The sequence below is a fragment of the Hyaena hyaena genome, unplaced genomic scaffold, assembly GCF_003009895.1.
Source record: "Hyaena hyaena isolate Hyena2069 unplaced genomic scaffold, ASM300989v1 scaffold_802, whole genome shotgun sequence".
Classification (NCBI taxonomy): Eukaryota; Metazoa; Chordata; class Mammalia; order Carnivora; family Hyaenidae; genus Hyaena; species Hyaena hyaena.
Window position 1 is genome coordinate 366,705 of NW_024081434.1, and position 26,776 is coordinate 393,480.

The window sequence follows — 26,776 nt, forward strand, 5'->3', positions numbered from 1 at the left end:
TTTTCCAGTCTCCTTTGTAGATAAGTAAGGCTGGGTTCTTGACACTGGGATGTAAAGGGAAGAAATACATGTGACTTCCCAGTCTTGCTCTTGACATAATTAGGTGTATGCTCCTCTCTCTTTTTCTCCTTGGTCTTGACTTAAGACGCAGTCTGGTGAGCCATTTTTGAATATGTGGTCCAGGGGAGTCTCCTGCTTGCCCTGCATTGCCTGCTTGCCTCTGGACTGATATTTGAGAAAAAAATAAAATTATCCTTTTTGTTTTCTTTTTGTGAACTTATGTAGTCTTGGTCTCTTTGTTACATCAGACCTTAGCCTGTTCCCTAACAGTCTTCTTTCTCACATTCCTTTAAAATTAAATATGTTATTTTTCTCCTTTCTGACATGGAACTTTTACAGTATTTCTTTCCCTTGAGTCTACCCTCCCCCCATTTTTTTGCAGAGAGAAGAGTTTGCAGAAATCTTTGGCTTCATCTCATTATTCTTTACTGTCACTGCCTGCAGGCAGAGTCCATAATGTAAATGTATTGTGTTCAGCATAAGTTCCCTTGAGTATGTAATTATAATGCATTCCAGGGTGCACCTAAATAAGAAGAATCTGTTTTTCCAACCCAAGATTGCTTTTGGTGTCAATCACATAGTGAGATATAGACACAGGCAATAACTGTAGTAACTAACACCAAATGAGGCAGACCACAATATAAGACATTATGCATTTTCATTGCTGATAATCTTGGGAGGATTCAGAAAATATGGAAGGCCCTACATGGAATGAGAGAATTCTAATTTATTTTGTAGGTGTGTAAAATATCTCATAACCAAATAGTAGTTTTGCTCATCATCAAAAGCACTAAGTGACTTACTTCTGTTTTATAACGAACACAAGTGATGATTAAAACATATCAGTATTTTATATTATCAAATTACAAATGCTGATCAAAATGTAAATATTAGTTTCAGTTACTATGTAATCTATAACAATATATACACACATGAATATCCTTTAGTATATAAATATACTAAAATACGTTTCTAAAATATATAAATATTTATAACCTTTAAAACATACAATATAAGCAATATAAGTGATGATTGTTGATGGTCATCTATTGCACTAAATCAAAATATACTTATTTTGAAAATTAAACTCTTTTTAAAACGTTTATTTTGAGAGAGAGGGTGAGAGAGAATGAGCAAGGCAGGGGCAGAGAGAGAGGGAGAGAGAGAATCCCTAGAAGGCTCCACACTGTCGACACTGAGGCAACACAGGGCTTGATCTCATGAATTGCAAGATCATGACCTGAGCTGAAATCAAGATCTGCATGCTTAACCGATTGAGCCACACAGGTGCCCCCTGAAATTAAACTCTTTAAAAAAATTTTTTTTACATTTACTTATTTTTGAGGGACAAAGTGAGACAGACTGTGAGCAGCGGAGGGGGCAGAGAAGGAAGGAGACGCAGAATGTGAAAAAGGTTCTAGGCTCGGAAGAAACATTCAGCACAGAGCCTTGTGTGGGGCTCGAACCCATGAACTGTGAGATCATGACCTGAGATGAAGTCAGACACTTAAACGGCTGAGGTGTCCCTTAAACTCATTTGAAGCAGAATTTCATGCATACATAAATAAATAATTATGCAATTTATTTACTTCATAAATAAATAGTGGATTATTCTGATTGGATTTTAAATACATCTAACCTTTGTGTAGGAGAATGTAGTTTGTGAATTATTTAGTAAAATATTCAAGTAATTAAAAATAAATGCTTTCAATTTCTTCAAAAAAAGTTAATTGCTGACATTAACTTGATGCCTTTGAAAATATACTCTGGAAGAGTAAAGGAATACAATTAGTTTAGAACTAAAAAATCAAAAGAGGTAAAAAGTTTAGAAACAATGCAGTGTTTCCCAAATTTTAATCATTTTTTAATCACTCACAATTTCTGGCATATCTAGATAAAATTTAAAAAATAGTTACCTAATCATTTTATTTTACTCCATTCCATTTGTACTTAAATATGTTTTTTTAAACCAGCATTATGGCTTTACCTGTCATAAATATTATGCTCAACACATAATATTATTTTCTAACTATCTACTTAAGTAAAAAATATTCTTAGGTTTGCTATCTAAAGTCATCTCACATGACCCACATACCACACTTTAGTTAATAAGTGATATAGCATTGCACTATATAAAATTCTTCTAGTATTTGGGGCCTAAGTAAAATACAAATGTCTGCTATACTTAAAATCTCATTGTGGCAAAAGTGTGTTCATGACCTGACAGTATAGTGGTACTGCTAAGTACATCTCCTTTTTTTAGCTATTGAGCACACCAATAAAACTTAGAACACATTTTATACCAAATTATGACTTGGAACAATCTGTGGCATATACTGTTGATAATAAGGTTAACTTGACTATCTAAACAAGCTTCTCAGACTTTGAGAGGCAAATGGCAAGAGCTGACAACCAGTTGCATCTCTAAAATTTACTCTGTTCAATAACAAACACGTTATTAAAAAAAACATTTTTTATGTCTTCCCAGGAATGTTTCAATTTGCTAAAAAATTGAATAATATACTTTATAATTATCTTTGAAGTAAGAAGGTCAGTGTCAGCACAACATTGAGCAATGTTTTAGATTTGGGGGATTATGTTTTTGCATCTCTGTAAATTGACAATTTGCAAGCAAGAACTCCCAAAAATTCAAATTCTAATTATTGGGTAATAAATAAAGCAATGAGAAAGCCAGATTATTCTATAAAATACAATCTACCCTTTCAATGACTATGATACATCTTACTGTAGAGCAGTGAATTGACACTTGGAAACAAAGTATTTATGACAGGATTTTTCTAACTTCTAATGTCTGTATGGTTGTGAACCAAAATGCTTGCAAGCTTCAACCTCATCCAAGCCTTGGGTCAAAATGTGCTTGATAATGATGCTATACATGATTTTGGACTAAAGCTGAGTAACAAAACCCCCATAGTGCCTAAGCCCACTCCAGCTGTTCAGAAGAGAGTGGCGAGTCCTAGCATGACCATGTAGAGGAAGTGTATACAGAGGTCCTTCTATGTTCCATCCACCTCATGGTTCCGCAGTGTGCTGAAAGGGATCTGTTCATGCCACCTTTGGAGATATATTCCTTTTTTATTGCTGTGTAACAGATCACCGCAACTTGAGCAATTTATAACAGCATCCGTTTATTAGCTCACGATCCTATCTATAGGTCAGAAGTCCAGGCACAGCATGGCTGGGTTCTTTTGCTTAGGATAAAATTTGGGTGTCAGCTAGTCATGCGGTCATGTGGAGTTAGGATCCTTTTCCTAGCTCATTCTTGTTATTGACAGAATTCATCACTGCCGTAGTGGGACTAATATCCCTGTTTCCTTGCTGGCTTGCTGTTGGGAATCAGGTCTAAAGTCCTAGGTGCCGTTCCCAGTTTCCGAGCATGATTCCCTCCCATCTCAGCAATGGAGAACTGCCCTTCCAATCTTCCACTTCCTCTTCTGTTAGCAGTCATAGAAAAGTCTCTATTTTTAAAGGGTTCATATGACTGGGTCAAGCCTTCCAAGATGATCCTCCCCATCTCAAGGTTAATGGTGTCATATGTCATAACCTAATCACAGGAGTGACACACATTAAATTTGCAAGATTGGGGATTATGAAGGATGTGTACACCGGAGACGGAATACTGGGGAGCAGCTAGAATCCTGCCTGCACAGAGATTTTTGTTACTTTCAGCTTGACACATTTCTTTGGTTCATATCCTCACACTCAAGACTTACTCTTTCTTTCTTTCCCCAAAGAAACTCAGAAAAACTAAAGTTGTCACTAAATTAGTCTACATGAAATAAAATATACATGAAAGGTATGTATTCCTGGGCTTGAAAACATGTTTCAGGGTGACACCAAAAAAGCTTAGATGCTATTTATCATTTTCAATGCAAATGTAGCTTCAACTAAACCATCACTTTATGGTGAAGCCCTTTTGTAACACTATAGTAACTGACAATATAGTTTATATTAATGGGGACATTGTATTAATTCAATATGATTTCTTTCTAACGTCAGAACTACATTGTAAACTACTATGCTACACCTACTATGTAAGCAATTAACATGTTTATTTCAATACAGATGCTAATTTATTCATGATGTGTTTTTTTCTACAAATTAAATGTATTTTTTAAGGCTTCATGAGATTAGTATGCAAATAGTGAAAATATCAAGTTATTATTGGTGATTTGTTTTTGTCCGTTCATCTGAAATGGCCCCCTCCATGTTTGATTATTAATTGGATTCCTACAGTAACTAATTCTCAACCCAAAGCTTTGATTTATTAAAGTATAGATGAAAAGCTACTTATGAAGAACACAGATAACTCTGATTTAGAGGTGCTCACTAAAACATTAAAATTTATTACTAAATATCAAATGGCAATTTTTAAAAAACTTTTTAACTTTTTTTTTTTTTTTTTTTGAGAGAGAGAGATAGAGCATGAATGGGGGAGGGACTAAAAGAGAGGGAGACAGAATCCAAAGCAGGCTCCAGGCTCTGAGGTGCCAGCACACAGAGCCCAATGCGGGGCTCAAACCTATGGACCAGACTGTAAGGTCATGACCTGAACCAAAGTAAGACACCCAGCTGAGTGAACCACCCAGGTACCACCTCAAATGGCAATTTTCAAAGCAGGTTAAAGACCAATGATAAAAAATAAAATAGGCAATATGTAGTGTGGTGTAGTAGAAAGAATAGTAAAGAGTCAGACACTGGGTAAGCTACTTAATTAACTCATCTGCGTTTCAGTTTTTTCACTATAAAAGGGTGATCCTCCAACTTTATTGAATTGTGGGAACTGAATGATTTATGAAATCTATCACCTGTAATAAATGTTCAATAAATACTTCCTTTCTCTGAAAGTGAATAAGCTAATTTAATCAGTTTATTTTAATAAACTTTAAAATGGGAAAAGTCACAACTTAGAGAACACTCCACAGACTTATTTCAGCATGTAAAAATTTGTAGATTCAGTTGCTCTACCTGAAACAGAGTAACAGTAGCTTAAATAATATTAAGTACTTTTAAGAATTTGAAACAAAAGACATTGAATAGTGGAATTAGTGAGATGATGGAATCACTGAGAGAAGTCAAATGGATGCTATGTCAACCCAGAGATGAACAAAAAGTAGGGCATTCCATCTCCCTACATCCGAGAGCAAAGGAAGGATGAAATGTTCTCGAACCCCAGAGGATGGGATTACGAAGGGAATACAGCCAGAGATGCCACTCAAGGCATAGAGAGAAACCCTCTGGTTTCTTCTTTCTAGCAAGAGGCAAATCACATGGAAACATGGGAAATAGTCCACAATGTTTGAAAAGAGCACGACGGCAATGATATATCTGAGGGCAAGCAGGCCATGGACTAGCATTCTAACTGGTGAAAGTAGGAGACTTGTAATTGACCAGCAACTCAGATTTCAGCTAACTCCAGAGAAGCCTGGATCCTGAAAACATTATGATGATTAATTCTCTTAATTGTGTTTTCTCAGAGCTTTGGAATATCACTAACAAAAGAGAGCTATCAAAGACAGAAACTCATTCCCTAAACCCCTTTCAGGTTAAGGCTGTGGTGGGCACACAACTGGTGGCTGCCAGACTGGCAGCCTGAGGAACAATGATCAGGAGAGAAGGCCTTGTTCTTCCTGCCCACAAGGCCCAGTGTAAGGTGCTGGACCACTGTTGGTTGTTTCACTTTTGCTCTTTTTCCAAATGTGGGAATTCTGCCTGTCTTCATTGTAGTAATTAATATTTGGGAATATAAAAGAGTGTGTTTTCCGAAGATGATCACAATAATATATATCCCATTTTTCAAACTTTTGTTATACTGTGATGTTGACACATGTTCACTGAGATGGTAAGGAGTCTGTACTTTCTCTCTTTGAATCTAGGAAAATCTGTGACCATGGAAAAAGTGACACTGGCTTTTGAGGCAGCACATAAAAAGCATACAACTTCCACCTGATCCACCTGACACTCACCATTGGAACCAAATCACCATATCCTATGGGGAAGCTAAGTGCCCCTAAGAAGAATCTATGTGTCTGTGTCCCTGCCACCATCCCAGCTAAGGGTAACGGAGTCCTCAGATGATGCCGGCCATCAGCCTTCAAGTCTTTCAGCTAACTCCAAAGGGCGCAGACAGGGCATGCCCCAAATTGTAGACTTATGAACAAAATGTCATTGTTATAAACCACAAAGTTTTGGCATGGCTTTTGACTCAACAATAGATAACCAGAACATAGGGTGATTAAATTTATAATTTAGTCAAATGTTGCCAAACATGACAATTCACATTGGTCTAAGAAGAGTATGCCTCTTAAGAGATCCTGGACATGCCATTTTACATAGTAGCTGGATTTGATTTTGTGTTCTCTGCCTCTGGGGAAGTGGAAGTGCATTTTCAGTGTGAGTAGGATAATTATATTTACTATATTAGGTAGAGGAAATGTGGGAATTGTTTGTGCATGTCTAATATAATGTTATAACTGGATCTTTCCTGTTTCCATTTTGACAGAGGCACCAAGGATCAACATCAGATTACCTAAATGACAGTCTCCAACTTCATACTGATTTACTTACCATGCAATGCCCGGCATGTGCCACTTGTCATTCTGGGTGCTGGGGATAAAGCAGTGAACAAAGCAGTTAAAATTTTCTGCCCACATGAAGCTTACATATGCAGAATTAGAAAGGAACCACCTATAAAAACCTATTCCTTAAGGAATATAAAAAGGAATCAGGGTGTGGTAAAGAGAAATTTGGTAAGGAGACATTATTGGAGAGAGTTGTTGGTGTGTGTAAGAGTTAATCAGGAGTGACTAAGTTATGTTATGATAACAAATACACACGATGAGCCAGAGATGGGACATGTGTAGGATGTCATGCATCTTGTCCAATAAGGGCCAGAAAATCTCAGCAGAAAAAGAATGAATGATGAACATACATAGGCCGAAGAATGTGGAACAAAATAGTAGAAAACCATCAGGGAGAGTCTGATCAAGGGCAGTGTAGCAGAGATAACGTGTTAAGGAATCTCTGAAGAGAGGAAGGAGAGGAGCAGAGTACAGAGGGATGCACCCTTGTTCCCTCCGCCTCCCCTCCTCCCTTCTGATGACATGACATGCCCTTAGAGAGAGCAGATCCAAGCTTGGTATAAAAGAATGTTCAATGGTAGATCAAGTTAAAGATTTTCTTTAAGGTTTTGTACTGTATGCCCAATTTTTAAATTGAAACTGTGTTTACTACTCACAGTAACTGAACAATTTTTATTTTTTGCAAGTGGGTAATCACAAAAATTATGAACCTGTCCAAATATTCTTTCAAGGTAAGAGGATATTTCCTGAAGGGAGTAAATTTTGAAGCCAAGGTAAGAGACATAACTTAAGTGTCACTGTGATTACAATCCTTATGTTGTGCTTGTTCAACACACCTGGTTTACATCTATGGGGTAAAGGTGTGTTTTTCCTGCATAGTAAATGGATAGATCTCTCCTTTTACTACTCTTATTACTGGTAAAATAATTCCTTTACCTTAGGGGGAGTAAGTTAACTGGAGATCATTCCGTCTATCTGTAATCATAAAGTGGACACCTGAGAATCTCAGGTGACAATGGTGGGTAGGTGGCAGCATTAGCATTTGACCCCAGAGTCCATGTGACTCTTATTGTCATAACTTTCAGGTAAGAGCTGCAGCTTTCTACTGGGATTACTGATTTGTGGGTGGCCATTAATTTCCACAATTGTGGAAAGACAGAGAGAGAGAGTGAGAGCAAATGAGCACAAGCCTGCTTCAGTATATCATTTTAAACCCAGGTCTAGCTCTACCATGAAAAAAACCTCACTTATTAAAGCAACTAAACTTCAGTTTTTACGTAAGTAATTTGAGCTGTCTCTTGCAACACAATTTTGACCAACACCTGTGGTATATTTGAAGAGGAACCAATATATGCCTCATCATCTGTAGTCTGCCTCTAAAACAATACTTCTTAGTCTTTAGGGTCTTGGGTCCTTTGAAATCTAATGACAACCAAGGACTTCCCATTATTTACATATTAGCACAAATAACTCTATATTGGAATTTGATTTTCTTCATATAGATGACAAAGAAAAAAAAACATTTATAAAGAGCTGTCTCTTCCTTACATTTCTTCAAATATTGACAATGACTTTAAAAATTATCAATTAAGGTAAAAAGTAAATTCAAGGAAAAGGATGCTTTGCTTGGCCGGGATGCAAACTTGACACAGTAGAGTGGTTTTCAATTCCTTCGGCTCTGGAGTGTCAGGAATCCTAGCTGCTCTCTGCCTCTGACCACGTAGAAGACATTCAGTGTGGCCTACAGTGCTCATAGGTGTCTGTAGATTTCTGTTTATAGTGAATTTTTCAGGACTCTGTCATTTTAATCTGTAGCCTGAAGAATTTTCTCCACCACTGGTCTATCTACAAGGTTAACTGCTTTCTGTCCGTCTTTCCAGGGTGGCAACTTTACCTAACAATAAATTGTTGTTGTTGTTGTTTTCTTCATCAGTTTCTTGTAGACCATGTCAAGGCCTTGAGTCAAAGGATTTACCTTATTCATGTGACTGAAATACCTATCAAATGACCCTATCCATGAGTCAACTCTTCCCGGTCAAATGGAGCTGGAATTTGGATTGATTATATCCTCCTAATAGTAAAACTTCTACATAAGGTTCATTTAAGTATATGAAAACTTGTCTTTTGGAAAATCAGCAATTACATACTACATTCCTTGTTATGACAAAATCTCTTGAAAGGTATCAATTCAGGGTCCCATTTTAGTCGTCAACTAATCTCAAACATGCCAATGTAGAAAGCTGTGATCTTACATCCCAGTGATGTTTGGCACTTCTTCCCTCACCCACAAAACGGGGTGAGTTCCAACTACACCCGTGCTTATCTCTGCTTGGAGTAGCAGAATGTTTCTTCTAATTGAACTTTCTTTGGCAAAACCATAATCATGAAGATAATGATGCCAAATTGGTAATTCTATTTGTTGATATCTGTGAATGCCTTGAACATATACCAGAAGCTTCCTGGTTTCATCCTATTGTAAGTTGAAGGAAAAATAACAACTGATATTAATTAAATTTAAATTTATCCAAATAAATATTGGTATTAGAACTTGTTTTGATCATGATTAAGTACATACATACAAAGTGACTTGACTGAATTTGACTAACACAATTTAATAACATTATCTAATAACTGGTCTTAAGAGGATGATGTGTTTTGTTTTGTCTTTTGTTTTTATAATTTATTGTCAAGTTATCTAACCTACAGTGTGTATAGTGTAGTCTTGGCTTCAGGAGTAGATTCCCATGATTCATCACTTACATACAACACCCAGTGCTCATCCCAACAAGTGCCCTGCTCAATGACCCTCACCCATTTTCCCCGCCCCCCGCAATCCCTCATCCCTATCAGCCCTCAGTTTGTTCTCTGTAATTAGGAGTCTCTTATGCTTTGCCTCCCTCCCTCTCTGTTTGTAACTTATTTTTCCTTTCCTTCCCCATGGTCATCTGTTAAGTTTCTCAAATTTCACATATGAGTGGAAACATATGATATCTGTCTTTCTCTGACTGACTTATTCCACTTAGCATAATACCCTCAGTTGTAACCATGTTGTCACAAATGGCAAGATTTCATTCTTTTTCATCACCAAGTAATATTCCATTGGAGATACATACACACACACACACACACACACACACACCACATCTTTTTATCCATTCATCAATTGATGGACATTTGGGCTCTTTCCATAATTTGGCTATTGTTGATAGTGCTGCTATAAACATTGGGGTGGGTACATGTGCCCCTATGAATCAGCAGTTCTGTATCCTTTGGATAAATTCCTAGTAGTGGTATTGCTGGATTATAGGGTAATCCTATTTTTAATTTTTTGAAGAAACTCCACACTGTTTTCCAGAGCGGCTGCACCAGTTTGCATTCCGACCAACAGTGCAAGAGGGTTCCCTTTTCTCCACATCCTCACCAACATCTGTTGTTGCCTAAGTTGTTATCTTAGCCACTCTGACCAGTGTGAAGTGGTATCTCAATGTGGTTTTGATTTGTATTTCCCTATGATGAGTGATGCTGAGCATTTTTTCATTTGTCTGTTAGCCATCTGGATGTCTTCTTTGGAAAAGTGTCTATTCATGTTTTCTGCCCATTTCTTAATTGTATTATTTGTTTCTTGGGTTTTGAGTTTGGTAAGTTCCTTATAGATTTTTGATACTGACCCTATATCTGACAATGTCATTTGCAAATATCTTCTCCCAATCTCTTGGTTACATTTTAGTTTTGTTGATTGTTTCCTTTGCTGTGCAGAAGCTTTTTATCTTGACAAAGTCCCAATAGTTTATTTTTGCTTTTATTTCCCTTGCCTTTGGAGACATGTCAAGTAAGAAGTTTCTGCGTCGGAGGTCAAAGCGGCTGTTGCCTGTTTTCTCCTGTAGGATTTTGATGGTTTCCTGCCTCACATTTATGTCTTTCATCAATTTTGAGTTTATTTTTGTGTGTGGTGTAGGAAAGTGGTCCAGTTTCATTCTTCTGCATGTTGCTGTCTAGGTCTCCCAGCACCATGTGCTAAGGAGACTATCTTTTTTTTTTTTCCTTCCATTGGTTACTCTTTCCTGCTTTGTCAAAGATTGGTTGGCCATATATTTATGGGTCCATTTCTGGTTTCTCTATTCTGTCTCTATTCTGTCCCATAGATCTATGTCTTTGTGCCAGTACCATATTGTCTTGATGATTGCAGCTTTGTAGTACAGGCTAAAGTAAGAGGACAATGGTTTTAAATCAGGTACTTTGGAAGATAAAAACAAAAAAATATATATGTGTATATACACATATATATTTTTTTCTTTTAGCCTCTTGTCCTCATTATTTCACAGGCAAATCAAATTACTATTTTTCTATATTCTTTCATTTTGTTCCCATTTCCTGGAACATCTTTTTCTTTTTCTTCTATTTGTCCAAGTTATATTTATTCTTTAAAGCTCTCACAGGTACCTTCTCTTCAATGATAACTTTCCTGCTGCATCAAGACTTCTTGGAACCCACTGGCATTCATTACAAAGTTTAACACTCACTCTTACTCTATAATTTTCATTCCCATGTCACATGTCAGTCCTGCCTCCACAATTAGTGTATAATTTCCATCAGGGTGGATATGATATCTCTACTGCTTCTGTGTAACACTAAATAGAGTGGTTCTCTACCCTACCTGCCACATATACTTTAATACTTTATTGTTTTTCTGTTTGAAATTGTATCGATGGTAAATGTTATATGTTACAAAGCTTTCACACATGTTGGTTACACATAAACATCTAGAATTATTTTTTTCTGAGAATAATTCTTAATGTAAAATCACACCATAAATAAAACATGTTCAAACAAGACAGTTTCAAACAGATGCATTTATGGGGCGCCTGGGTGGCTTAGTCGGTTAAGCGTCCGACTTTCGCTTAGGTCATGGTCTCGCGGTTCGTGGGTTCGAGCCCCGCGTCGGGCTCTGTGCTGACTGCCAGCTCAGAGCCTGGAGCCTGTTTCAGTCTGTGACTCCCTCTCTCTCTGACCCTCCCCTGCTCACGCTGTCTCTCTCTCTCTCCTAGAAATAAATAAAACATTAAAAAAAAGATGCATTTAGGAGATACTAAATCAGAACAAAACCTTGAGATAGTGTCTAGTTTCAAACGTACTAAGCACATTTGAATATAGATCTTTACCAACAGATTGATAGTTCTAAGAAACTTTCCTAGGGAAGACTTATTTATCATATAACTCAGGCCAAAATTAGGAGACCTAAAATATTAAGTTTCTAAGATGATTAACTGAGTCCACAAAAGAAAAGAGAAGATTGTACACTCTTCTTAAAAATCACAGAAAATCCCTTTAAATGTCAGAACTCCTCAGTTTCCCTGAAGATATGTGTTCCTCAAAATAAGAAGAGCTTAAGTTTCCAAACACAGTTTTCATGTTTCTTTACTCAAATGGCTTGTGAAGCAGGCCCATCTTCCTGTAATGCATCCTCTTCTAAACCATCTCCACTGCAAACATGCCATGTTTCATCTTAATGTTCTCCAAGCACAGCAACTAGGACAATTTTTTTCAGATGTCCCAAATTTTTAATGTTCAGTTTGCTAGTAAAAAAGAAGATGAGGGGCACCTGGGTGGCTCAATCAGTTGGGCATCCAACTTTGGCTCAGGTCATAATCTTGTGATTTGTAAGTTCGAGCCCCCCTTTGGTCTCTGTGCTGACAGCTCAGGGCCTAGAGCCTGATTCAGACTCTCTGTCTGCCTCTCTCCCTGCCCCACCCCTGCTTACACACTCTTTCTCAAAAATAAATAAAGATTTTAAAAACTAAAAGAAAGGAAATAAGATTAGTGGTTGGAAGTATTATTTATATATTTGTATTTGTATGTGGATGACACCAGAGTGTCTCAGAGCTGGCTTTGGCCACAAGCATCACAGGTAAGAGCTTCGGCCTGTCCTTCCTTGTAGAAGATTCCCCAGAGATGTGGTGACATCCTTGCTGAGATGAGATTGTTAAACATCCAAGAAAAATAAACTGGATGGATTGACATTCCATGGTTGGACCTGTGCCCTATGGATGGCCATCTGAACATTTAATTCTGCTAAATTGACTGTTTGCCCCTGTTATTTAGCTTCAGCGTAAGACATGGAACTCCCCACTCATCAGGCCAAGCAAGCCTGGAAAATTTCCCACAGGAACAGCCAGGAGGCTCCGAACTCTGGTGGGAGCCAAGAGGATATATTAGGCCCCTGGTCCTGAATGAAGCACCACCAGCACTTTGGAAAGTGCTACCGTCCACCACTGTCATCAGATGACACTCCCACATGCAAAAGGGACCCGCAGGGCCATATTCCATAGTTACAGCTCCATTTTTAAAATCATAAAAATCTTCTTAAACTTATAAGGACATTTTAAAAAATAGGTATAATTTGCTTCACTTTGTTACATGAAAGATTTGTTGTTATTTTCTGATTTCTGCCAATTAAAATGTTCAGACAGCAAAATTCTATGTGACTCCTTAGTGTTTATTAGAAATCTTTTAGTCAGCATATGATTTTCAAGCTACTTATCACTATTTTTTCTTGAACGATTTCCGTCTATTTTCCAAATAGAATTTCCTAAAACGTGAGCCACTATATTTTTGTTGGATGAACAAACCACATTAGTGTAAAATAGAAATTGTACATATCGTCTATATATTATTTTAAATGTTCTTCCTTCATAGACTTGTGTTTCAGATGTTTATTGCTTGTTCTGTGAGGGTTGGAATTCGTCGGGTATTGCCACTTTTGAACAGTTGGTGGCTCCAACGCTTTGCGACTGTCTTACGAGTATGGCACCAAAGTAAGCGAGCTCTCTCTCACTGTTCTGTTCAGAATCTGAAAACAAAAGTGCATTTGAGTAAATGTGGTGCATTTAATCAGAAGCTAAAAGTTATATCAGGTATGAATTCAGAAGAAAAGTTTTAATCCTAGCATATGATTCAAACTCTGTAATAATACAAGTAAATACATATTAGTATATTCATAAAGTGCACTTAACGGATCAAAAGCATTCCACTAGAAATATAATGTAAGCCATATATGTAATTTAAAATTTTCTAGCAGTAACATTTTTAAAAAGAATAAAAATGGGTGAAATTAATATTAAGAATTTATTTTATGTCCAGATCATTATTTCAACATATAGTTAATACAAAAGTTACGAATGAGATATTTTACATGCTTTTCTCCCCTTCAACACCCAATGTATACTTTATACTTATAGCATACCTCGATTTCGACTAGCCATATTTCAAGAGCTCAGTAGCTGCATATGGCTAGTGGGCTCCTGTATTGGCGAGTTCAGGTCTAAAGTACCTAAGGGTAGCTCTCCTATTCAGACTAGGTGCATCTATGAATGTCAGGTAGCAATTAACTTTTGTAAATAAATTCTGTAAAGAAAATATTATTTTTGTATTAACTTTGTTCCTAACGTTGGAGCTTTATTCCTACAGAAAATCATCTAGGAGACTTAGCTTACAATTGTAAGACAGGAATGAAGCATATGATTTAGCTAGCAGCATATTAGTTTGTGTCACTGACAGTTTTAAGGACTGCATTACCAAAGGGTATTGGGATTTCTCTAGAGCCATTATTGGTCACTTACTATTTTAGATAGATTCTAACATTTACCCAGTGCTTGACTTTGATTTCTGATTCTCCCTTCTATTATTTCTAGAATTTAGCTTGCTGCATTCTTTTACTTGGCATTTGCAAATTCTACTCAGACTGCACTGTGTTCCATTTCTCAGGCTGCTGTTACCTTCCAGATTGTGGAAGAGCATGGCCCATGGAGTCAAACCAGCTGATTTGAATCCATGCTCTACCACTAACTGGTCATGTGACCTCAGACCAACCGGACACTCCTTGTGCTTCAGCTGACATCTAAAAACTTCAGAAAATTATAATGCCTGGCTCCTGAGTTGTGGTGAAGATTAAATAAGACACATTGGTCCTTGGCACCTACCACATACTAAACATCAACTTGCATGTGTGTTAGCTCAATCCTTTGGTCCTGTAAAATATATTGGTGTTGTCTCTTATCAACCCTATGATATTTAACAAAACAAAATAACTTGACAGTAGACCTTTATTTTTTATTGTAAAATGAGGAATTTAATTGGGAGATGCCTCCTATTGACACAGATAACTTAGTAAAATAAAGGTGTGCATTAGTATTCCTCAGATAATTAGATAGAGTCTTCTGAATATTTCACAAGGAAGGTGCTGAGGAAGCACAGTGACTGAGGGTCATGGCTCCGGACAGCATTTTGAAAGATATGGCCTCAAACAAAATACACATTTTCTTATTTCTCCCCTGTGCTGTTCATTCTTTATTAAATATTAGGATCTATTCTGTTGCTAAGGAAGGCAATATTTCAACTTTTCAAGTGTAATTGTTCTGTACATCTACACAACATATCTACTGTGTAATTACAACATGCTAGGTGTTCTGGTTACATTAGTATTGGTTAGAGTAAATAAAGCATTTAAAAAGTTCGAGGACAGTAAATTGGTTCTGGGTCTTGGTGAATAAACTTGACATACTACTTAAACACACAGAAATTAAACATGTTTTCAAGGTAGTCAAGAATGTTTATTATTTCCTCAATTGTAAATTGAGGTTAAAAAAATTTAGAACATCCGAAAAATAAGTCATCTCTACCATCTGTTGTAGTCCAATCCGGGAATAATGATCTATGGAGGAAAAGGAAACAAAAGCCAGTAAGTTAGTAACGATTCCAAAAACACCTACTAGAAAAATATTTGTGTAATGATTAGTATCTTGGATTTTTCAGTTGATAAGTATTTACCATCTGTGGCCGCTACTGTCAGATCTACTTCTGGACAGTAAGAATGTGGAATAAGTCGGAAACTAGAAACATATTAAAAGATATCATGTGACATAACTTAAGATGAAATTGTACATGAAGAATGTGCTGTATTTGTATTTTAGTCCTCTATCAATTAAAATATTCATGAATAGATTATATGCTTACATTCAGTAAATAGTTATTGTGTGCCTGATGTGTAGATCTTTTAACTAACTCATTTTCTTATTATATGTTTGGATCTCATTTGTAGTTAACTACCATGTTCTTTGAAGGGACTGACGTTCACGTTGTGGCTCACAGAGGTCTGTGCAGAATGAACGGACTATGAAAAGCCACAGCTTGGATTAGGCTGAAGGTGGTAAGAATGATGAAGAGAAAAATCCCAGAAAATTTCCAAATGGAGAATTGATGATATAATGATTGATTATATGGATGCAGATGGATGCTAAAAGAGAAAGGAATCTCAATGACATAATCCAATAAGATGATAGCGATTCAGTCTGAAGTGTTGTGATGAAAAGTAGTGAACCCGGGGCTCTTGGATAAGATGGCTTTCTTTTTCTTAATGATGACAGATTATTATTTGGAGGAGTGGAAAGCTGATGGATTCAGTTCTCGTAGAAGTTTCTAGGGAAGTGAAGCAGGCAGGCAGTTAAGGATGAACAGACATACTGTAAGCAGAAAACAGAGCCAAGACATTGTTTGATGGCAAACATTTTGTTAAGAGCCATAAATAGTTGGCCATAGAGCTTCTGGTAGCAGAACGCCATAGCCTGGGAGGGCAGACCAATTCTGTGTGCACACTGAAAGTTTATTTGATCCATGTTTTCTGCTTCTAATTAAAATCTCTTGGCAAGAAAAGAAGTTTTAACATTAACTGTAAATGTTCAGATGTTTTTCCTGTGCAGACACTGCTACGATTTTATTTTGAGTTTTATAGATTAACCAGAGAGGTAAATAAGAGTGAAAATACTGAAGTGATTTTCCTTTGATGAAATTTTAAAAATTACCAGATATACTCCTTCATTCTGGGCATCAGTGGTTGTGAGGATTGGGAATGTACAAGAAGCCCTAGAGTCCTAGGGCCCGAGTTGATTCTCTTTCTTTATGCTTCAGTGACAATTAGCCAAAACCAACAAATAACCTCAGCTTTCCATATTTCTACTTCTATTTTACTTAATTTCTCTGAGTGTGTGTGTTGTGTAAATATGTGCGTGTTTCCCTCTTAAGTGATTTCTTTCTTAAATGATACCCTCTTAAGTGATTCTTGGACTAGAGCAGCTCAAGTGTCCAATGCATGTTACCAGGACTTAAAAAAAAATTCATTTGTAAACTTTCTAACTAATATTCTAAACCCATCACATTCCCTTTGTGCTAAGTGCCTTGAAGATACAAAAATACACTCTTCATTGATTCTGTGCATAAGAACTCCACTCTAGTGGAGGTGATAAATCTAGACATATGAATTATAATTCCTAATAATGAGTTGATAAATGCCACACAAGAAGAACAATGATGAGAATTGAGGGCGGCACTCATTGCTTCCATACAAGGCAAAGTCATTTCACAGAAATAAGTATAATATTCTGAGATATGTTTAGTAATGCAGGTCTGGGAACAAATAGCTTGGTCAAAGACACAAAGGTGGGAAAAGGAAGTGATTCCATTTTGCTTGAATGAAGCACATACAAAAGGGAGCAGTGGACAATAACTCTGAAGAGGTAGGTTGGGGGTCAGCTCAAGAAGGACCTCATGTGGTAGGATAGGTAATGGACAATGGTGTGTCATTCAGGCATATGATGAGCAGAGTGAGTGTTAGGGCAATGATTAAGAGCACAGGAAGATCAGGCAGACCTGTGTTCCAGATCTGGTTCTGCTGCTCACTGGCTTTGTCATCTCATCACATTACTTAACTTCTCTGAGTCTTGATTACTTTTCCTGAGATTACAATTGTACCTACAGGCAATAATGTGGATAAAATTTAAAATGAGGTTAAACATCACAGACCCTGATATATAGTAGGTGGTAAAAAACTGTTATGCTAATAGTAATGCTAATAACTATAATAATAAGATAGCCTTAGTTTTTGCATTATGTGAAGTTATTTTAATTTCTGAAGTACCCATCTCATGAGGTAAAACCACTCACTGCCATTCTATTGTACAGCCAGATCTTATTTTCTGTTTTATTACTAAGATGTCCAATTTTGACTTGATCTCTATATATTTTGGTGCTGCCTTTATACATTTGTAAAATATGAAGGCTAAAAAACTGTGTGTAATTTTTTTTCAAATCTACATAAATAGTGGAAATAAGTGTCTTAATTCACTCAAGCAATTAAAATGTTTTCCAGTTTAAATTTTTAGCTTATTGTTTTTCAAGAGGCCTTGTTTAAACCCAATAACACTTAAAACAATTTAAGTTTATTTATTTATTTGGAGAGAGAGAGCACAAGCTGGGCGAGAGGCAGAAAGGAGAGACAAAATTCCAAGCAGGCTCCATGCCATCAACGCAGAGCCTGATGTGGGTGGGGCTCGAACTCATAAACTGTGAGATCAGGACCTGAATGGAGATCAAGAGTCAGATGCTTAATGAACTGAGTCACCAGGGAACCCTGAAACCCAGGAATACTTAACAACAACAGAAAAAAAAACATAGAAATTCATACCTGGCAGAGATATAGCAGGCCAGTTGTTTAGGTCTGTTCCCCTAGAGAAACCGGAAGCTCTGAGAACTTGGCCACTATGTCAAGGCAACGATATCAAAGACGAAGGGAAATTTTGATCAAATCTAGGGGCTGATAATTCTCCCTCCTCATTATCTTGCTTTGTTTTTAGTAATGTGATTAAAAGTGATTTTCAAAGTCAAGTTTAACACAAAATACTGCAAAGAAATCCTTCTGAGCATTTTCTGGCCATAAACAATCAGGTAACATGGCGACATTTTTGTATTGAAAGCATTATCCAAATTAGCATACGAACAGCACAAAAATGTCAGTTAAACATTCTTTGGTCCCTTTGGCCCTTTTAAAATAGTGGTTCAAATTCACTGCTTGTTCTTCCACCATTGGCTGTTGGGACAGACTTGTTTTTGCCTCTGCTCTGCCACCTCTCTGACAGGCTGCTGGAGGTGAGGGGGTGCTGAGGTCACAGGACAGGGGCCAGGGGCGTGGGCCCAGGGGAAGCCACAGGGGAGATGGGCAGACAGGAGCATTGAGTCTGCTTATAATAATATGAAAGGCATGGTGTGCTTCCACTTAACTACTGCCCCATATTTAGGCTCCCGAAATTACAGTCAGACACATTAATTAATTTGGATATAAAGATTTACATTTCGTAAAAAATTTACTGAGCTGCAAAATGAGCAGGTCATAAACTCCCGTGAAATATCTGAGAATCTCTTGTGATGAGAATGTTAGGCAAGTGCTAGCTTTCCTTCCAAAGCCTTTTCTTCCACTAACCTTTCTGTGTACTTTCTTTCCTTCCTCAGACATGGGGAGTGTAGATTTCCTTTTAGGACAGTGTGGAGTTGTATTTATATAAAATATTTATTTTCAGATTACAACAGTAAATTTAGAAAATACTTGATACTATAAAAAAGGAAGTAATAAACCAGAAATGACTAGCTAGTATATTTGTATCATCCCTTTTTCTAGGCAATTTTTAGTACAGCTGCAAACATATTCTTAATGCATTTTCAATCTTAATTTTTTCATACAACATTCCTCAAGTTATTTGAAACTTTAAGAATATAATTTTTATTGACTACATGCCATACCATCATATTGATGATGTGATATGTGGATTGTTTTTATCAGTGTTGTGAGTGAATGAGGATAACGGCACGAGTCTATGCCATCCAAGCCCTATGATTCTCAATATTATTCCCCTAGATTCAACAGTTCCTCATGAAAATATATTTGTACTTTAAAATTTCTGTTTGATAAAATTGCACTGTGAAATATTCAGGACATTTGTTAAGCAATTACACAGTGAAAACAACTTACTTCTTGAGCCTTGTGCATTGTGAAGCCAAAGAGCCTTTGTTTGTGCATTTTGATCAGGGCGTCCACACCTCTTTATGGTCTTTATTTGTTTATGTGTATGTCTATCCTTCTGATTGTGAATTTTCTGAGACTAGGGGCTGAATGTGATTCAGCTCTTCATCCCTAGTTTTAAACTTGGAACAGAACGTGGCATATAGTTGCTCTGATATTTGATGAATTAGTGAGATGTTTCAGGGCACACTGAGTGTTGATAAAGAAGTTGGTCTGAGTGAGTGGTTTAGGTAATGCTTTTTTGGATTTTAAAGGAACATTCACTGTGTCAAATGTGTGGGCAGGGGTGGTACTGGGGATGTAGTATGATTGTTTCTCCAGTTTCTCTCTATGTAACATCTGAGAAGTGAGAATAAAGAATGGAGAATGCATGGAATATGTTTTGAATTCTGAAATTTGTAATGTGAACTCTTCTTCTGGGAGAGGCATAAGCTAATTAGTGAAAGGCAAGACAGAGTTTTAAAATATGTTATTTTATGATTGTAAACAAAGTTTTTAAAAATCTTATTGGTGATTATTTACATTTCTTTGGATTAAAAGCAGGCTAATAAAACCTATGTATTATATGCATTTCTCTGCAGAATATTTATGTTTTCCTCTTCATAAAGAGTGATAGAGATCATTCTATGTTGAATTTCCATAGTTAGCATGCCATGGACCAAGTACTCAGTATTTTGATTTGCATAGTACACGTTCTTCTCAACACATATTTGTCAGTGTGAATGGATCATTTACATTTGCAAGTGAGTAATGAATATTCGTTTAGTTTTAAAATTATACTTTTATAAGCATAAATATTTTCCTAGATTCCCAACCAAGGCTTTTTAGTCTTAAGACTAATCCAAAGGCTATTAGACCAGTAGACAACGTTACTTAAAATAGGTGGTTTCCTCCTAGTGATCCACTCTCAAATTTATGAAAAGCAAATATCAGACATATTATCATTATTAAGTTATCATCAGTCAGGCTTCATAATTGTACTCAAGTGGAAAGCATAGGAATATAAGCATCCACTCCCATTAGTTTTTCTAATGAGGCAGTATGCATCGAAGTCTCCGACAATAATTGGTTAGACTTTTAAGATATGACACCTAACCTTGCAAGCATTGATTCAGTACACATTTATGGAGTTCCTAGATCCTGTGAACAGGGTTGAGCAGCTTAAGATTTTCTTAGGAAAACAAAGCATAACCACAGGATAGCTTAGATAATGATATGTAATTGATCAGCAAGTAATCATTGCCACAATAATAATGCTATAGGAATCCAGAGGTGGCAAAGAATAATTTGAGTGGTGTGGCTGGAAAAGTCTTCATAATAAATAAGAAATGAGCTTTTAAAGAAAGAGAGGAGGTTAGAAGTGATTTTAAGTTTAACTAATGCTTTTGAGTAGAAATAAACAAGGCACATTTTTGGGGATAGTGATGGATTTCTTTCTCTCTGGCAGAAACAGAGGGTTCACATAGGAAGGAGTGTGGATTTAGAGCGAAGTAAAGTGTATTTACCCTATTGAGCCTGCATAAGCACTTTGTGGGAATTATTCTGGATCCCAAATGAAGAGTCCATTTTTGGATAATGTCCAGAAACTTGCATTCTAGTATTCCATGTTAACATGATGCAGGCATTCCCTGAATTACACTTGAAGAAGCACATGGGTAGATGCTAGAGTCTGCTTTGCCATCAATTAGTAATTGTCCTGAATAGAGTACAGGCCTGCTGCAAACTGATTGATCTGGGCCTGGGCTAGAGGATGATTTAGATCAGGAAGAGGCTGTAGGTGATGAGTGCTTTCTGGGAAATAAAATAATGCCATCAACTGGTAATGTAATGAGAAAAGGTGGGGCATTTGGAATGAAAAAGATGAATATGAGAGATAGGTGAATACACTGGCAAGTCTTGTAATTTATATTTCATGGAGGCATTAAAAGAGAAAGAGGATATACTCTGAGGAGCAAGATGATTTTTATTAATAAAAAGAATGGGCTTTAGGGGCTAGTGTTTGTTAATTTAGTAGGGAAAAAAAAAACCAATGGATGAAGAGTGTGAACTGGGGAGAAGCCAATAAAGTTCTTTTAGTAAAACTAGAACTCAGATAATTGTAGGGTATCCAGAAGAAAAAACAGAGGAGGGGGCAGACGAGAGAAGACGGCCTATGGGCACTTAGCACATGTGCCCGAATCACTTCCCATTGGCGTGAGAACCACCAGATCCTCAGGATTCATTTTCAAGCACCGCTTTCACTAATCACCACAACAGCTCCAAGCTCTGGCTTAACACAGCAGGTTTCTTTTCTTTTTCTTTTTCTCTCACAGTACATGAGGCCAGAAGTCTGAAATCCTGATGTCAGCAAGCTTGGTTTCTTCTGGAGGCTCTGAGGGAGAAACAATGCCATGCCTCTCTCCTAGGTTGTAACCGGGTCACTCTAGTCTCTGCCCCCATGTTCACGCTGCCCGTTTCTCTCTGTGTCCTTGCCTCTTCTTATAAGGATGGCACTCATTCACTGGATATAGGGCTCACCCTAACTCCAAGAGAAGTTCATCTCAAGAGCCTTCATTAGGCTCTTTACATCTGCAAAGACCCTGTTCTCAAATAAAGTCACATTTGGAGGTTCTACATAGACGTTTAGAGGACACTGCTCAACCGAGCACGCCCTCCTCGGAATATGTAGGGAATAAAGAGGAAGTGTAAAGGTGGAAGCTTTGGGGGAAACTAAGCCTTAGGAGGTAGGAGAAAGGGGAGAAACAGGCAAAGGTAGAGAGAAACAGGTACTGGAGAGCCAGGAGGAGGAGGACAGCACACTGTCAGGAAAGCTGAAGAGGTTCGAGTCTTCAGAGAGACTGTGTCTGGCAACGTCTGGTTCAGCTGACAGACACATGAAGCTGGCCGCTAGGTGTTGGATGAGGGTGATTTATGAACATCAGGAGAGCAGTTACAAGATGATTTGAGAATATGGGCAGAAAAAGGAGAGTGAGGGAAAACTAGGGTGGTATATAGGAAACAGATCAGATGGAGTAGTTTTTTGTTCCCCCAAGACAGAGAGGATCAGAACACAATTTCTCCTCCGGGAGAAGCCTGGCAATTATGTAAAGTGTCCCCAGACACATTCAGAGAGAGAATTGTTCTCTCTTCTCACAAAATCTGGATCAAGCGAATTCAACAGTGGTCAGAGCAAGGGATTTCTCCTCTCTGCCTGAGAGCATGAACTGCCTGTACCTTTTCATATGCAAATATAAAGAATTAGGCTGAATGCTAATTAAATTGCAAAGACATTTGTAAAGTAATATCACTTCTAGGGATGGTTAATAAGGCCTATGCATGGACCTTATTTATAAATAGCAAAGATCAAACATATGATAAGAGGAACCTGTAGATGGAAGAATTAAAGATCAATTATGACAATGGTACACAGCACTGAAAGCCTCTGGAAGAACTTCCTACTCGTTAATCAAAAATAATTATCAATTATGAGGCTTTATCATTAGTAGAGTGTCTACACTTTGCATCTTAAACAGCTGATGATAATTAGTCTCTAGCTCTTGCTCTAAGTGCTCATTATGTTCAGAGAGGAGTGACACTTTCCTTTAAAAATGACTTGTAGCTCATGACCTTGGGCAACTTAGATTCCTCTGTCCCTATGCTGAGTTGAGGTAATGCTCATTTTCTCCATTACTAAAAAAATTTTTTTGATAATTGCATAAATGCTAAATAATACGAAGAAACCATACTATAATACAGAGAGGGCAAAAGATTTTAGCTTTGAATCATTGTTTAATTCAAAGGAGCAGATTTATTGTGCTAATTACATCTAAGACATAACTACTGGATCAGGAATTAATGATGAGTATTTTTCCAATGGAGAAGAATAATAATGTCTATTTATTGAGTGATGATATGAACTAAGAATTATACATAACACTTCGCATGTGTTATCTCAGTTAACCCTCTCAATAACATCAGAACATAGTTATTACACTTTCCCCTCATTTTACATAATAAGGAAAAAACGTGTCAGAATGATTTAACAACTTGTCGGAGATGATACACATGATGAATAATCATTCTGGAGAGTATCTGATAAGTAGTATTAAAATTCATCTGATCTGGGAGCACCTGGGTGGCTTAATCGGTTGAGCATCTGACCTCAGTCAGGTCATAGTCTCCTGGTTCATGAGTTTGAGTCCCACATCAGGTTCTGGGCTCCTGTTGCAGAGCCTGCTTGGGATTCTCTCTCTCAATCTCTCTCTCTCTCTCTCTCTCTGCCCCCTTCCCACTTGCACTCTCTTGCTCTCTCAAAATAAATAAACTTAAAAAATTAAAAAAGAATTCTAAAAATTCACCTAGTCTGAAGATATTAATATTTAAGATATTGTAATGTCAAAAGTTGTAGGAAAACAATTAAGAAAATAATTCTTTAACTCTTGATTAAATAATTAATTTGGTGGTAACATTAAAATTTAAAGCTATCCACCTTATATTTTTGTCACAGAAAAGTAAATGATAAGAAGTGAAACAGACGTCGGAGAGTTATTAAAAGTCAAATGCTAGATGATACAATGATCTATACATAATTTTAGTTGGGAAGTTATAACCTGGTTTTAAAGGTGTTTGTTGATGCTATTCCATTACATAGTGATATTTTCCACCTTGAACATAATATAAAAATCTAGCAATTAAGATGAAGCTAAAAGGTTGCTGCTTAAAAAATAATCAAAGAATTCAGATCTAATTAGTGCAGGGCACATGAGAATGTCACACTTATGGAGGGCAGGTTCATTCAGTCAGTAAAAGTGTAGGAAAGCAGAACGTGTACTCATTTGGTGCTTAGTGGGTGGAGCCGGGTGGCAGGCTCCTTTGACCTCACAAGGCTCATAACTGGGTAGATAAACAGTTGTGGCCAGTTAATGTTCTCACATTAAACAACCAGAAATAAACGGATATAAAGTTGGTGTTTTGGTTTTTGTTTTTTTGCAAAATAATGAAAACATTATTTAATCAGGAATGTTGTGTATTCCATACAGGTAACAACTGAATTTATTTGTTCATGCAACTGTCTTTTCTTAAGTGTTGGCTTAACGAATGGTGGAATTGAGTTTTGAATGTGAGTTTTGCTCTCTTCGGAAACCACAAATAGTTGGGGTTGTAATAAATGGTACAAAATACAAATCTGAAGATGAGAGAAATGTATAATGTACTTATTTTCATTATAATATCCTATAATTCACACATGTACTATATTTCACAACTTTGAAGGACACGGTTTTCATATTTTCAGATATGGACTAGAAGACAGTTATTTAAAAGAATTTAGTTTAATAAACTCGAGAGTTCCTGGTTTCTTAGTGTCTTGGTTAATACTTTCATTCTTGTTTAGAAAGCAACCAATATTTTTATTTCTCACTAAATTCTCTAAAATAAAGAAATAAAAATGCCACTCATCAGAAATTGAGACAAAACCTATAAAATTAAATACAGTTTAAAATACTTTATAAATTTCCATACAGGAACAATTTATTTATATAATGCTTTTTGTGAAAGAGGTGTGCTGTTTTTGCCTTAAAGCATAATTACTGTGAAATAATGACATAAATGCACCTAGTGTATTTCAGAATCATAAGCAAATGTGTGCTGGTGATTAGAGGATGCGAGTTTTCAAATTGGAAATATACATTAGCGGTTAAATACATATATTTAGAAAGACTTTGCTGGAAAATGTGTTTCTGATTTCCATGTAAATTTCAACGTGGTGTCTGGTTTTGGGTATTTTATGGAATGTTATACTTTGTTATGAATTCTCTCTTGCAGGCAGCTTTTTCTCAATCATTGCTCTGAACCTGGGGAGGCATCAGGAAAGAATCCTTCAGTTTCTTTCTGGTGGTTACTTGGCAGCAGAAATTCCTGACCCTCCTCCAATTTGGCTTCCTTGAGTGGGGCAGCTGGGGAACAGAGCCTGCGTGTGGGAGAGGTAGAAGGTAGGGCAAGGCAGAAGTCAGGATTTTTTGGCAATACCTAAGTGGAAGCACATGTATTGGGGATAATGTTGCTCTAACCACCTCCTATTTACCGGTACTTTGAGATGGTCAGGTAAGATTCACAGCAGCCGGTTAGTCCAGGGGACGAGGACACCATACACCACGCGGGGCCCTGGGGGTTGTACCTGAGAGCGGGGTGAACCCGCAGGGGCTGTGGGAGGCAGGCCTGATTGAGACAGGAGGGTGAGGTGACCTTTGGTTCCCCAGGAAGGACAAAGGGAAACCGGTTAGGTGGAAGATAAGTGGGATGGAGCTGGTGCGGCTGATAGGGGAATGAGCCAGGGTAAGGGCCTTTCCTGCTGGGTGGGTGGGTGGGTGGGGAGGAGAGATTATATCTGGCAACAGCAGAACTCATATCTAAGCCTTTGGGACCCTACAAGGCCCAAAGATGTCAAGGCAGCACATGGAATTTTGGTCCTGACAGTACCGTTCTCACAACTGAACGTTTAGTGGAGGAACAAGGGAGGAGCAAGCAGTACCTCAGGCAGCTACCGAGGAAGGCACTTTGGGGGCCAGTGTCAGAGCCACTTTTGGGGGTCTGGACCTCTTTAAAAGTGAGGTCAAACTGGCTGCACACAAGGAACAGCAGTAAGTACCAGTGCCATATATCGTAGGTTGAGTCAAGGGGCCCAAAACAGGTACCTGTTTTGTCAGAGGCAGTAGAGTGTAATGGCCAAGGAGTGCCGACCTTGGCACGCCTGCCTTACTTTTGGGCTATTATCAGATCTGTGGTTTCTGGAAGGCTATTGAATCTCCTTGTACTTCTGTTTCCCTATTAGTAACATAATGTAACCATCTCATGGGGTGGTTGAAATGTTAAATGAAACAATAACTATAAGTGTTTACTAAACATTAGCTATTATTACTGATGGGGCACATAAATTACCCCAACCAGCTTCTGTGGGTGAGCTAACCAGTGGCCAGTCTTAGCCTAAATCAGTAGTCAGGGTGGAGGGCAATGTGATACCATTATCACCTAAATCACATGGGGGTTCTTCATTTCTCTTTACGAGGTCTTGACTTGACACATTATAAATGGTTACTTAGAAGCTTTGCATTTAGTAGCTACAAAGGTGTGTTTCCAATAATTTAGATCATTTATTTTTTTATATAAATTTTTAAAATTTATTTCTGAGAGAGAGAGAGACAGTGCAAACAGGGGAGGGTCAGAAACAGACAGAGAC

General features: G+C 37.4%; 1 protein-coding gene across 1 annotated transcript in view; it reads left to right on the forward strand.

Moving 5' to 3' along the window:
* Positions 1-13,463: 13,463 nt before the first annotated feature.
* Positions 13,464-26,776, forward strand: part of GPC5 (glypican 5) — a 479,275-nt gene continuing 465,962 nt past the window's right edge. Inside the window, exons 1-2 of the mRNA XM_039219200.1 lie at positions 13,464-13,474; positions 26,043-26,180. Coding sequence (XP_039075131.1) covers positions 13,464-13,474; positions 26,043-26,180 — 149 coding nt within the window. The remainder of the gene's footprint in view (positions 13,475-26,042; positions 26,181-26,776) is intronic.